Source organism: Pituophis catenifer, unplaced genomic scaffold (assembly GCF_029215685.1).
Source record: "Pituophis catenifer annectens isolate HBS135680 unplaced genomic scaffold, rPitCat1.0.hap2 SCAF_3, whole genome shotgun sequence".
NCBI classification, from domain to species: domain Eukaryota; kingdom Metazoa; phylum Chordata; class Lepidosauria; order Squamata; family Colubridae; genus Pituophis; species Pituophis catenifer.
This window is the reverse complement of record NW_027256883.1, coordinates 25,718,710-25,733,820: the sequence shown is the minus strand read 5'-3', so window position 1 is coordinate 25,733,820 and position 15,111 is coordinate 25,718,710. Positions and strand designations below refer to the sequence as shown.

The 15,111-nt window shown below is 39.0% G+C and overlaps 1 protein-coding gene across 1 annotated transcript in view; it reads left to right on the top strand.

The window, feature by feature from the left end:
* The window catches only part of GRHL2 (grainyhead like transcription factor 2), a 62,534-nt gene that overhangs the window by 20,747 nt on the left and 26,676 nt on the right, over positions 1-15,111 (top strand). Inside the window, exon 8 of the mRNA XM_070940980.1 lies at positions 11,766-11,924. Coding sequence (XP_070797081.1) covers positions 11,766-11,924 — 159 coding nt within the window. The remainder of the gene's footprint in view (positions 1-11,765; positions 11,925-15,111) is intronic.

Below are 15,111 nucleotides of genomic sequence, written 5' to 3'. Positions count from 1 at the left end.
GAAGAGTTAAATATTACCTCTTAGTTGTTTCTTCTGCAGGCTAAATATACAGGCTTCATTCAGTTTTCCTCATAGAAACTTGTCTTTAACATTGTTGTGGCTCTTCTTTGAACATATGGTAGTTTGTTGTTATCGCGTTATTTGATCATCATGGCTTACCTCACACAAAAATAGTTTATGGTTCTCATCCTTATGATGCACTCTTATACTACTGAGTCATATGTGAATCTGAAATCTGCATCATCTCAGTTATTCCTATATGGATCAGAATCTTCCACAACCATCTGGAATAACACCATAGGGAAAATGCTTCCATAGTGACAGAAATGAGTTGACAAATCAGGTTACAGGTATATGTGGTACTACTGTGTCCCCAGACACTTCCTTAATTCTCACCATATTCACTGCCCACATGAGTTCTTTATTGTATCATTATAGTAAAAAATAATTAGGACAATATGTTGCAGTGCATTGACCTTTATGTATTTATAGCACTGGTGGGTTTCAAATTTTTTTACTACCGGTTCTGTGGGCGTGGCTTGGTGGGTGTGGCTTAGTGGGCGTGGCAAGGGAAGGTTACTATAAAATCTCCATTCCCTCCCCACTCCAGGGGAAGGTTACTGCAAAATCCCCATTTCCTTCCGATCAGCTGGGTCTCGGGAGGCAGAGAATAGATGGGGGCAGGCCCAGTCAGAGGTAGTATTTACTGGTTCTCCGAACTACTCAAAATTTCTGCTACTGGTTCTCCAGAACTGGTCAGAATCTGCTGAAACCTACCTCTGATTTATAGCAATACCTTAGGATCTTCCTAGGATCCCACCCTGTTCATCTGGGAGAACCTCTGTGCCTTGTGGCTATGATCATGGGGAAGCCATTTTGTAAAAGTCTCTCATGGCAGCTATTTGCCATGTACATGCTATCATGGGACCAGTCCTTGGAAAGCAAAAGAAAAAAACAAACTCTCTTACGCACATACTCCAAATCCTAAAATATACTCATTACACTTAGCACCTATCCTTTCTGAATTGATACTGCATATTATGCAGTATCACTGGTTCTAAAACCATCAGGCCTAATAAACCAAGAACAATATAAGGAGTTACTTCTGAATAGTCTCATTGTTGTTTTTCACTTAGAGACAGAATCTTGCCATACTAAAGAGCTCTGATATGTTTGTCTACATAGATGTAACAATTAGGACTCCCATTGCTTTACTGGCCATAAGAATCCATATCTCTTCAGATTTTTCAAATAATTCATTTAGTTGATTATCTGCAAAACTATAGATATATTCTGTGAATTGCTAGGGAAAGTCCATCCTTGCTCTCTTCCTGCCCACCAGACATTCCAAGCTCTGCTATATCTTTGCCCTCTGGAAAGAATCCCTCCCTCCTATGATTCCAAATTATATTCCCCCACAAAAAGCCTTCTTTAGATTAAGCCTCCTCAATATGGGGCCCATGGGTTGGGATTACCATAAATCTAGGCTTCCAAGCCTCACTGCTGCTGCCAGTTCCGGCACTGCCACAGCTCCACTAGCCACCAAACAGCTGGCTGATGTGCCACCAATTCCTTTGCAGCCCACAATAATTTCTAATTTGTCAGCCCTTTTTATTCTTCAAGTTATTCAGGCCTGCTTAGATTACTTTAATGGGATATGTGCAGTGGTGGGATTTAGCCAGTTCACACCACTTCGGGAGAACCGGTTGTTAACTTTCTGAGCAGTTTGGCAAACTGGTTGTTGAAAGAAATCATTAGGGGAGAGAACCGGTTGTTAAATTACTTGAATCCCACCACTGGATATGTACATCATGTTATGAATGCATACATTCCATAATTGATAAGAAGCATGTATCTGTACTTGAGTAGAAAATATTTAAAAAGTATCAAAGAAAAAGTCCCATAAATTCATGAGAAGATGATGGTGAGAAATTGGTGAGAGAAAAAAAGATAATTGTTTCTCATTCCCTTCTACCAACATTTTTTTTTTTTTTTGCCATTTTGTCAGTTAGTATAACTTCCCTCTAATATCAGGATGTAAACATCTGCTGTTACCAGAGAAATAGGCATCATATATTGCTGGGAAATACTTTTGGAAAGTTAATGTTTCTGATATTTTCAAAATTTTAGGACTTTGTTAAGCCAAATTGTAGTTCTTATGTCAAAAGAAACGGTTTCAGGGAATGTCTCTAGCATGTAACTGTTGAAATAGAGTTCCTGTATTAATTTCTATGGTAAGAATCAAATTAAATTCATACTGAGGCTGATTAGTTCACTAGAATATAATTGTCCTTCAGATCTTTAGGTGCTGTAGATTTTCCTAATCTAGTTCAACTGTGTATGTCAGTGAGAAAGAGATGTATATTTCATTTTCCTAGAACAACCTTCTTCATACAACAATTGTAACAATACATTTTCTGTTAATGATTGATATTTTAAAAATGTGGATTAAAACTGGAAACAATATTTAAACACAATCATCAAAATATTTATTGGAGAATGCACTTCTTTAAAACACATTTAAAGTAAAATGTTTTGCCTAATACACCATGACGTCTTTAAGAAAGGCAGTGTACACAGATGATTGAACAGGTGTGTGATCGGCTTTTGCAGCAAATTGAATTTTTATGTAGTTGCTGGGGTGTGGTGCAGGGTTTCAGAAGCTGCTTAAATGAAATGTAAACATTTGTTGTAGACATTGGTATTGAGCTGAAACAAAGGCGTTGAATTTGTCTGGAATTTATAAGGAAAAAAAAGCTATAAAATTGTGCTAACTCTGCACAAAGAATTTATGTTTATTTAATGCCCTACTTTAGCCTGAGTTGAGTGTTTTGAAGTAACTATAACATAAAAACAAACAAACAAATACACAATTAGTACTTGAATTTGTTTCATAATTAATATGTTGCTAATAGGATCTTTTTGTGGCATGGAATTCTCTTAAACTAAATATCTGTTCTCTCTCCTATAAATAGGATTCTTATTTTTAAACCATAAGGTTATTAAGATTATAACTAGCTGTCTTATACTAGACAAGTCTTCAGAGTCTGTGGACATTATTGGTATCAGCCCTTTGAGGTGGACCAGGTCAGGAAACAGACCTGGTAATTTTGATATTGGCTTTAATAATGGAATAATCAAAACCTGACAGTGTTTTCTTTCCCTTCCTCTTATATCTCAGGAAAAGGGGGGGGGAGGAGAGGGGTCATGGGAAGCTAACCTACATTAGTTCACTGGCAGAAATTGTGGTATTTCTCTCTTGTGCCTTTTATTATTCCGTGTGGCTGTCAATAGCTTTGCAGGATCTTCTACTTCTGCATCTGTTTGGCTAAAACTAGATAATTGAATAAACCATGAGCTGGATGACTGTATTCAGCAGAACAAGAAAATACTTGATCTTAGATTGTTCACTTTATCTAGGATCTGTTATCTGCTTCCAAATATTTGTTTCCTGTGTTGTGCCCTTAAAAGAGACTTCTCCTAATCGCAACCAGGGTGTGTCCCCTGCTGCATTTGATGATCACTTGAGAAGGGGAGTTCTTGGTTAATGTCATACCAATGAGACAACCTCTTCCTCTCTGGAAAAATGCAGTTGGGTCCGCACATCGACAAGTTTTGATGGTGCTATACATTCAGACAATTTTCTAGCAATATGACCCAAAGATAAATGTATTACAGATGGTCCTTGACTTATGACCGCAATTGGGATCAGAATATCTATTACTAAGCAAGGTTTAAGTGAGTAGCGCTAATTTTGCAAACTTTTTTCCATGGTGGTTAAGCAAATCACTGAAGTTGTTAACTGAATCATGTGGCCGTTAAACGAATCTGGCTTTCCCCCATTGACTTTGTTTGTTGGGAGACCCCTGGGAAGATATGCAAATGTCAGTCATGTGACCCTGGGATACTGCAACTGTCATAAATATATGCCAGTTGTTAAGCACTCAAATTTTGATCATTTGACCTCGGGAATGCTGCAATGTCCATTAGAACCAGTCATAAGTCACTTTTTTTAATGCCGTCATAACTTCAAACAGTCACTGAACGAATGGTCATAAGTTGAGGACTACCTGTACTTAAATCAAGAGCTTTTTGCATCACCACCATTCTTAGTAGTTATGTAGATTTTACTTTTATTTTACTTACTACTTTGGAATATTTTAAACTAAAACTTCCTTCTTCCTGTGAAACAAGTTTTGATTATATGGTTTCTTGGTGTTCAAGTATAATTTTAAGGAGAGTTCTGTGCAGGTCTTCATAAAACTTTATTAGAGCATGCATGAGAAGCTTCTAGGAAATGTTATGCAGGTGTGGTTCTGATAAATTTCTTGATTCAGTTCCAATCAAACTCCAGCTAAAGGGAGGCGAGATGAGAGGATGAGCACTAGAGGAAACATTGTTGGAGGAAATAAGCACATAGTCCCGTGATGGTGAACCTATGGCACGCATGCCGGAAGTGGCACACAGAGCCATCTCTCTGGGCACGCCAGCCATCGCCAGTTGCTCTTCTGGGTTCGGCCAAGTGCATGTGTGCTAGCCAGCTAGTCTTCCCGCACTCAGGAGTGCCGGAAACCAAAAGAGCAGCTCCTGGTGTGCATGTGCATGCCAGGAAGCTGAGCTTCCAGTTTACAGTGAGGCATGTACACTGGCCAACTGGTCTTTGCGTGCGCATGCGTGCCGGAAACCGGAAAACCAGGTGACTGGCATGCGTGCACATGCTGGAAACCAGAAGCTCAGCTTTCCAGTGGGCGCAATATGTGCCAGGAAACTGATCTTCTGGTTTCTGGTGCATGAGTGCCGGGGAGCTGCTCTTCCAGTTTCCGGCGCTCCCCCATGTGTGCATGCTCCCATTTCGGCACTCGGCGCCAAAAAGGTTTGCCAACACTGACCTAGTCTGAATGGAATGAGAAAGCTTCTCTTCCTAAACCACTCTCTATGCCCGTGATGGTGAACCTATGGCATGGGTGCCAGAGGTGACACGCAGAGCCCTCTCTGTGGGCACGCACGCCATCGCCAGCAGCTCTTTTGGTCTTCGCACATGTGCACCAGCCAGCTGGTCTTCACAGGCTCTGGCATGCTAGAATATGGCCCAAAAAACAGCCAAAAACGGCCTGGAAAATGGCCCAGAAAACAGCCCCAAAATCAGCTTGAAAACGCCTCCAAAAATGCCCAAAAATGCCCAAAAAACAGGCATGTGCCAGCCAGCTGATCTTCGGGTTTCTGGCACACGCGAACAGCAGCTGGCCAGTGCGCATGCGTGTGCTGGCGCACCAGCCAACTTATCTTTATGTTTCCGGCGCTCTAGCATGTGCATATGCGATCCGGTGCCAAAAAGGTTTGCCATTACTGCTCTATGCCTTTGGTGTCTCCTGAATGTACTGGACTATAACTGCCGTCATTCCTACCTACCAAAGATGGGTGGGAGGGGAGATATATTCCAATCACCTCTGTTGCCAGTGTAGGAGAGTCACCTAGTCCTCCATAGCAATTTTGTAAAACTATAAACATGGGCATCTGAAGAATCTTAATTTAAGCACTGTGCCACTTTGAAAAAAAATACTTTTTTTCCCCATTATTTATGTTATTTGTTTCAGAGTGTAGCCTAGATACTTTAATTGTTATTAAACTGTATAGTTTGCAAGCTGCTAAGGGTTACTAGATTTTGGTGAGGTACAAAATATTACCAAGTCTTGAGAATATGATACTGGTCCTCAGTAAACTTCTGAGAATTTACTAGATGCTGGTACCAACACTAGTTACTAAGCTGGTACTTACTTAACGGTGATTGAATATCATCTTCAAGGCCATCTCCATACTCTTCTATTGGCTGCTGGATGGATTGTGCTACTCCTTTCTGCCCAGTCTGCTCCAGGCCAAAAGCTCACTGAAACTTTTTCCGTGCAGCACTTTTTGAGACCTATGCATGCATTTTGGTTCTAAGTTTTAACCCTGTAGATAGCCAAGAGTAGTTACCAAATTGTAATTCTTATTGTAACAGGAGTTATGAAATACATGCCTGGAGATTAGTCATCATATTTATGTATTGTTTCAATTTAATTGAAACTTCTGTAGGTTTTTTTTTTCCTTTTGGCCCACCTGTTCTATTTCCTTCTGGCCCACCTATTCTACTCACAGAAAAAGTAGAGCTTTCAAACTCAAAAAAACCCTAGACCAAAAATGTTTGCACAAGCAGGTTGTTCTTAACTTAATGACCACAATTGGGACCAGAACTCCCATCACTAAGTGCTGCTGTCCTTAAGTGAGTCATCACATGTCTGTGCTGATTTTACATCTGTTTCTGCCATGGTCAGGAAGCGAATCACATGGTCTTGAGCAAATCCAGTTTCCCCCATTGACTTTTCTTGTTAGAACCTGGCAGGGAAAACTGCAAATGGCAATCAAATATGCTGCCCCACTCACACAAACACATGTAAGTGTGGTTTAGAGAGTTTATTAATGTTCCCCAACTATTCCCTTCACCCAGCCTCAGAACTGTCCCAAATAACTCCAGCCACAATCAGGCCAAGGTTAGTCCACAAGGCAATGGCCAATAGTCCATAAAACAATGGAAAGTTGCTCCAACAAAAACGTCCACCAAACAAACTTAGTCCACCAGGCCAAATTGAAGTACACCCTCAAGAGCTCAATTGACAAGAGAAGTTCAAAGTTTCCAAAGTTGAGCAGGAAGCACCAGGAACAAACACACACAGACACAGCCAGAAACCAAACACGTTGTTCCCAGCAACAGCTCTCTTTGTTTGCTGTGATAAATAGTTTTCCGGTGCACACCATCAAAACGGGCAGGGCCTTCTCCCAAGTAATCTGGCAGATCTCCATTGCTCTTGTTTCTTGTCTGCCCTGCATGCTCTTGGATCCATCACAGAAGGCAGCTCCTCCTCCTCGTCTTCACCGACCATTCACCCCTGCAATCACCATGGGATTTGTGTGATGTGTAACTCTGCAACCGTTATAAATACATAATGGTTGCCAAGTACCCAAAATCTGATGATGTGACTTCAGGGATGTTGTGGCAGTTGTAAGTGTGAGGACCAGTTGTAAGTCGCTTTTTTCAGTGCCATTAGAACTTTGAATGGACGCTAAATGAATGGTTGTAGTCGAAGGCTACCTGTAATTGATTATAGCATTTGTGATAAGATACACGATAATTCAAGAGTCATGTTTGCAAGCTTTATTCTTCCTTTACTCAATCTTTACTCATGATCTCTAGGCAGTAAGTACAATGCTTTACTCCATCCCGGTGTACTTGTTTAGCAAAATAATATGCTTTTGCGATCTCTATTGCTTTTCCTTCAAACTTCTCTCGTTCCGTAGCATCCATATAGCATATGGTACCATAAATCTACTCTTCTCTCTTGAACTCCTTGTTGCTGGAGTAAAAAAGATCCCTATGAAAGCAAATGATACCAGGGTGTTGCTGAAATAATATTTATTTTCCAGATAATTGATGATGGGTTGTTCATTTTTCAGAAGCAATTGCCACTGCAGCACTGTCATCCAAACCACAAAGCTAAACAAAAATTAAAAACAGACTAAGGGAATTGAGTAATGCTGATTTCACATGCTTGCAAATTGCCTTTCCATAATTAAATATAAATCTTCCCAGTGTGGATTCAGAAGGAGGGTAATTGGATGGTGTACTAAGCATGAAACCTTTCCAAAAATCATTGATTCCCCCCACTTTTTTTCTATTCCACTTTCTTTTGTGTGCTATAAGGAAGAACATGACATTAATACTAATATGACAAGCACACATCATCACACGTGCCTCTCTTGATTGTTTAAGAGACCTGATATATGGTATGTAGTGTCAGAAGAGGAATATTCTATCTTTCTGAATGATAATCTGTATACCATACATTGCATCATCCCTCTTCTTCTGTACATCTCTGTCAATATAATTTACTACAACTGAATTTATTTCTTTAATTCAGTCTTCCCAGCTTATAACCTCCAAAGGTCTTGTATAAATCAGTTTTGCACTGTAGTCTTTTAATGTCAGGAATCAGCAAAGCACTTGTTAGAACTAATCCACTTTGCGATGTACAGACATGGTGTTACCTCTGAAGTAGATTTGACGATAGAAAAGCAATAAAACTTACATTTTTAAATTTTTGAGTCCAATTAAGGGAGGAAACTGGACTCATATTTTCTCTATTCTCCCTTCCCCCCACCTCAGGATACTTTGAAAATACTGGGGGAAAACCTGAACTTCAAAAACATGATATGTCATATTTTCTGGAGGTGTTCTTTTTTTTTTTTTTTTTTTTTTTGAGAATCCAGTGACTAAATTTCTGCTAACAAAAGGAATATTATTCTGCATTGCATCCACTGTTAGAGATGCATAATGATGCTTATCAACAGTTATCAATAGACAGACAATAGTGCTGTGGAAGACATCAAGGATGGGGGCAATAGAATAACACTGCGCCTCCAGTGGTGGGTTGCTCCTGGTTCTGTCCGGTTCTTGAGAACCGGTAGTAAAAGTGTCGGGAGGCTCTGCCCACCCACCTGGACGTCATAAGGTACGATCGGCACATGCACAGAAGTGCATGCGCACAAAGCAAGCACAAGTGCGTGCTCCTGTTGCGAACCGGTAGTAAAGGTAAGTAGAATCCACCCCTGTGCCACCCCCTTTCATACATTTTCTAAATTCTGTGTACCGAAGATGCCTGAAGGAGTTTATATTAAGACGGGTAGCGCTGCTCATTGCTTAATCTGAATCTGTCATGTTTTTCCCAGCAACTTTCATAGCAGTTAAAGTTCAACCGTGTAGTTCGTAAGCATAGTCCTGAGATACCATCAAGAATAGAAATGCCGCCTTGCTTTTAGTTCGGTCAAGTAAACAAGCTAAGCTGACTTCACCCTAAATTACTGGGCAGTACTATCTACCTGGTGATCAGATGATTGCTGCTAAATTCTCTGTGCAAAGCTTTTTCATCTTGTAGTCCATTAACCAAACTCCCTTTTCCTTTAGTCTTCTTTTTGTGAATGAATTCAACAACAGTGAGAGTGTCCAGGAAAAGGTTGCATGAGTTGATTGTATTATCTCAGCATTATCAATACTTGAACTGATAGACGGTATCAGGATTAAACTCCATGGAAAACTGAAAGCTGCCTAATGCATTGCAATAAGCCAGTGATGAATAACTTTTTATAGCCCAGAGCTGTGTTTAACATTTCTGGAAAGACTAATGGGAATAGTGTTTAAACAGGTCCCAGCATTTAGTCAATCATGATTGATCTCAAAATTTAAGGGTCATACTTGATTACTATTTTAATAGCCCTGTTGGCCAGTCTGGAAAATTGAAAAATATTTCAGAAGGAGGAAATAGAAAATGACTTTTGTATTTTTGCCAAGAAAATTGACATTGATACATCTATAAAATAATTAGAAATTAAGATTTATTTGATAGAGTATGTACCTACAGTCGCAAATCAAAAGACAACATTGCATTAAGGCTAAGAACAAAAAATTTTCTAGATATTTGGTGGGAAATTATTTGCTTTTTAAATTATGTTAAGTCTACCTTAATTTTTATGAATTACTTGCCTTCAAATGCTTTTTTAGTTTTCCAGAGGAAGCCCCTGGGAGCCACAAATAAAGGATTATAGACCACATATTTTATTAGGGCTATAAATTGTCCCCAGAATTAAGCCATGGTTTGTTTAACAATGTGTTCAGTAAACCGTGAGTGGCTTGGTTTATACAATGTGCTCTGTCATGAGTTCAAACTCAGAGTAGTTTATCAACCAATCTTATTCATTGTAGACAATACTTGGCTAAATGAACAATGGTTTTAAGATGGGTTCTTCATTGTATATAACCAGCATATTTTGTCTCGAATTCCCTTAGCATATGGAATTAGTCTGGCTTGTGTTATCGAATGACTTTGTTTACTTCTCAGTCCTACCTAAAGTTGCCAAGATTAGATCTGAAATCATTTTTCACGCAAAGATGCATCCTACAGGAACATATAACCTTTTCCCTCTGAGGAACTCATTACAGAAGTCATAGCGAAAGTCAATATTCTCAGAGTATCATCATTTCCCAAGATTAGATTATCAAGTCAGAAGAAGCAGAGTCTTTTTCGCAACAGTACAGTTCTGGAATAATCTGTTTGAGGACTCATATCAAGTCATGGAGCTCTTAGCAGCATTTGTTAAAATTTTTAAAATTCATCTTTTACTTTTAAGGATTCTTCTGCTGTTTTCTGTTGTCATAAGAATTTTTGGTTTTAAGATTATTGATAAGAGGAACCTTATACAATGATTTGTTTTGTTATTAAATTTGAGAACATGTTATAGGTCAGCACCAAAGTTCTTCCAGAACTGTAGCCCAGAATCGAGTGGATGTGGAAGGGCTGCAGAAAAACCTTGGTTATGTAGGAAAAATCTGGCTAAAAGATATATATATATACATATACATACATATACATATACATATACATATACATATACATATACATATACATATACATATACATATACATATACATATACATATACATATATATATATATATATATATATATATATATATATATATATATATATATATATGTATATATACGTATGTATACATTTATTATATTTAAGTACTTGATTTAGATTTTTATTTAGTTTTGGCACTGATTCTGCCCTCCTTTTAGAAATTGGCTGCCATTATATTTTTCTAAAGCAGGGGTGTCAAACTTGATTTCATTGAGGGCCACATCAGGATTGTGTTTGACCTCAGGGGGTCGGGATGGGCATGGACAGCTTGACATCACTCATGTCGGGGCGCCTGTGGTGGCCCGAGCGCTCTGCCAGTGAAAACGGGCTCCTGATCTCCGTTTTCGGCCATGACAGCCTCCTGCAACCCTCTGCCAGCAAAAATGGTGCTCAGGAGGGCTGCGCGTGGCCCTCCTGAGCTCCATTTTTTCTGGCAGAGGCACCATGGGCTGGTCCTTCACTGTTTCCAGGACAGCCTCGTGGGCCAGATGTAAGCACCCCGCAGGCTGGATCTGGCCCATGGGCCTTGAGTTGGACACCCCTGTTCTAAAGGTATATTTGCCATCTGTCACAGAAAGATTGCAAACTGCTGACCTAGACATAGGTTCATGTGCTAATGGGGCATTAGTAGACAACATTTAATAAAACAACAGAGAATTATCCACAGAAATACATATATATTTTCTAATGCAACACTGAACAATTCCAAATCTTGTGATAATAAAACCTATGTCACCAAGCAGCTCAAGCTGGCCTGAAACGTCTAATTACTATTCAAGTCCTGCGAGGGAATGAATATTGTTTATTCAGTTGGTTTTAAAACCTCATGTACAATTGACAATTTTGTAGGGCAGCAGGCACCATCAGCAGGTTGATGATGGTGACTATTTTTGCAGTTTTGTTCCCCTTGGGGAACAATGAGTTTCAAGAAACTGTTGTGAACGACAGAGGTGAAGCAGTTCATATATTGATTTCTGTGGCTGAGACTTCTACTACTGTAATTTTATTGATTCCAACATTGCACTTGTCTAACAGGTATTTTAACTGAGCTGAACAAACCATTAGTTTCATTTATTGAAAGAACTGAAATTAAGTAATAGTTAAGTAAAGCAATTTACACTGATGTCTGTTTATACGGAAGAAAGTTTCTCAAGGGGAGCTCCAAATGGAACTTTAAATATTAAATAGAGCTTGCAGGTTGTTCTTTGTGGGAAAGTGTATCTGTGTAAACCTCTGTTTTTCAACCCTATCAGATTTTCATCACTGTGAATTGCCTAAGCACAGACTTCTCTTCTCAAAAAGGAGTCAAGGGTCTTCCTTTGATGATTCAGATCGACACATACAGTTACAATAATCGCAGCAATAAGCCCATTCATCGGGCCTTCTGCCAAATCAAAGTTTTCTGTGACAAGGTAAGATAATGTATTTCTTAATTACGACATAACTGGGAGAGCAAACCTTTTTTTCCTTCTTTGATTATTGTATTTTTTTGAACTATAAGACATTCCAAAGTATAAGACGCATCTAGCTTTTGGAGTGGAAAACAAGAAAATAAAAAATCTGTCTCTGCCTCCCAGCAATTTACCTCCTTGAAGCAAACAGAAAACAGCTTGGTCAGCTTTAGCACAGCCTGATTTAGCACAAGCAGCTGATTGGCGGTTGGATTGGCCTCCCAGAATACCGCCTATCAGCTGTTCCAGGCTGCAGAGATTGCCGCCATTGCCACCCTTCGCTGCCTCCGGGTGCCCCATTTTCGGCCTCCATGCGTCCCCGCATGGGGACTCCTGGAAGGGGTGGGGTGGGAAGCTGCGGGCCCAGCCAGAAATTTAACAACCGGTTCGCCCGAACTGGCCCAAACCAGCTGAATCCCACCACTGGCTACAGATTTACAATTACAATTAGCTTTTTTTGACCCACTGCTGGAAGTACAATCTCCAGAACTCAGAGCCGGGAGTTATAGATCTGACTAATTTGGAGTACACTAAGTTAGATGTTAGTCAAAGGAAGATGTCTAGGATAGTCCTGGAGAATACAGGTAGTCCTTGACTTACAGCCACAATTGGGACTAGAACTTTCATTGCCAAGTGAACTGTTGTTAAGTGAATCATGCCCAATTTTTTGACCTTTTTTGCCATGGTGGTTAAGTGAATGACTTGGTTGTTAAATGAAGCATCACATTGTTAAGCAAATCTGGTTTCCCTCATTGACTTTGCTTGTTGGAAGCCAGCTGGGAAGGTTGCAAATTGTGATCATGTGACCCTAGGATGCTGTAGCCATTGTAAATACATGCCAGTTGCCAAGCTCCCATTTGATCATATGGCCATAGGGCTGACGGTGACAGTCATAAGCATGACAATCGGTTGCAAGTCACTTTTTTCAGCACCGACCTACTTTCAAACAGTCCTTGAAGGAATGGTTGTTAAATCAAGGACTAAGTAGGCATTTTATGAAAGCCAGTTTAGAACTCCACTGGCAGACAACTGGAAAAGGATTCTAATCATAAAACTAAAGTCCTGGAATAGGACATATAAAAATGGATTGATCTCTGATGATTAAACCAAATGAGATGGAACGTGATAAAATCCAAGTAAAAAAAATGGTAAAAAGTAGATAAAGTAGGACAAGTTTCAAAAGGAGATACCTAAAACCAGGAGTCTGGTAGCACCTTTTAAGACTAACACATTTTATTAAAAGGGATAAGTTTGACTCTGTTGCTAAGTAACTATTTTCTTATTATGACCAGAATCACTGGAATTGTGTATAGAATTACACAAAATTTTGAGATAAAAACTTCATTCCATCTCATTCATATGTGTAGGAAATCTAGTTGTGCAGCAGTGTTGAGTGTTCAGGTATTAATACTAAAACATTTCTTATAAGCAATATATTATTTTAATACAAGCTTCCCAGTGTGACTCCTTCCAAATTCATACTGAAGGTACTACTTATAAGAAGCTGGGTTAGATAATACATTTTAAAAAATCCTTTTTCATAGCTTAAAAAACCTATCCACTTATCAGTTTAATAGAATTTTTGAATAGGATTTTGTAATAATTTATTTCCCAAAGCTATTGGAAATTTTCTATTCTAATGACATAATAGCATATTTTATGAAAGGATGAAGTTCTACCTGATTTCTTTGCTCACTATATTTACAGTAAATAAACAAAACTGCAGATACAAACTGAATAATTTTTTATTACTAACTTAGGAAACTTAAACCATATTGTATTGCTATTTTCTTTCCATTTCTTCAGCAAAAAAGATAAAATGAACTGTCAAAGATAATTTCAAGAGATTGGTATTTCAGTTAAATCAGATATTTCAATTAAATTATTAATTATATTAAATTGCATTATATTCTGCTATTTCTTTAATGGAGCACTTAGAACAAATTGACATTTAAAAAAGGAATAATACAATTATTATTAGTAAAAAGAAAAAAATACAGATTAACAAACCAGTGCAAAATATATTGCAAATGAATAAACAATTGACATTCTTAAAATTATTTTAGAAATAGTAAAGAGTCTGTTTGGTGTAGCAGTTAAGGCATTAGGCTAGAAATTGGGAGATGGTGAGTTCTAGTCCCACTTTAGGCACAAAGATAGCTGAATGATCCTTGGCCATCACTTTTTCTCAGCCCCAGGAACAGAGGTGTTATTAAGTAGGTTCTGACCAGTTCTGGAGAACCGGTAGCAGAAATTTTGAATAGCTCGGAGAACTGGTAAATACCACCTCTGACTGGCCCCGCCCCCATCTATTCTCTGCCTCCCGAGTCCCAGCTGATCAGGAGGAAATGGGGATTTTGCAGTAACCTTCCCCTGGAGTGGGTGGGAATGGAGATTTTACAGTATCCTTCCCCTGCCACACCCACCAAGCCATGCCACGCCCACCAAGCCACACCCACAGAACCAGTAATAAATAATTTGAATCCCACCATTGCCCAGGAAGGATGAAATGGCAAGCTACTTCTGAAAAACCTTGCCAAGAAAACTGCAGGGACTCCAAACACAACTGAATGGAAGGGGAAGAAATGGTAACAAGGAAATCAGATGGCTCTTGGGTGGTTCTTTACAGTGTTGGCAAAAAAGAGGAAGAGAGAGAGAGAGAAATAGTGTACATTTGGACATGTTCATATATGTGCAAATGAAGACATAGTAAGAAAATCTTACAATTCAAAGAGAAATACAACTAATTTCACCAATGGTGGGAAAGACTGAGTTCAATCTGAGTGTGAACCTGCTTGCTCTATTGTCTACATGTTGTGCACTATAGTTGACTTTAAATCCTCTGTTCTCTCCTTCTTAATAGAGTTTGTTTTTAAACTAAGCTTGGATTGGGCAGCCTTTCAAAAGTAGGATACCTTGAAATAGAGGACTATTCTTTCAGAGTAAGATAGTTCTCTGCAAAGCATGGCATCACTTGATCTCCACCAGAGGAATGCTTGTTCATATATTTCTTTATTAGATATTATTTTATCCATTATAATCCCAAGACTCTTGGCACTCCTTAGGGGCATTCAGCAGTTGGAAGATTTTGGATAGCCAAGCTGTTATGAAAAGGCCTGTTGGGATACCATTGGATATTACATCCCAG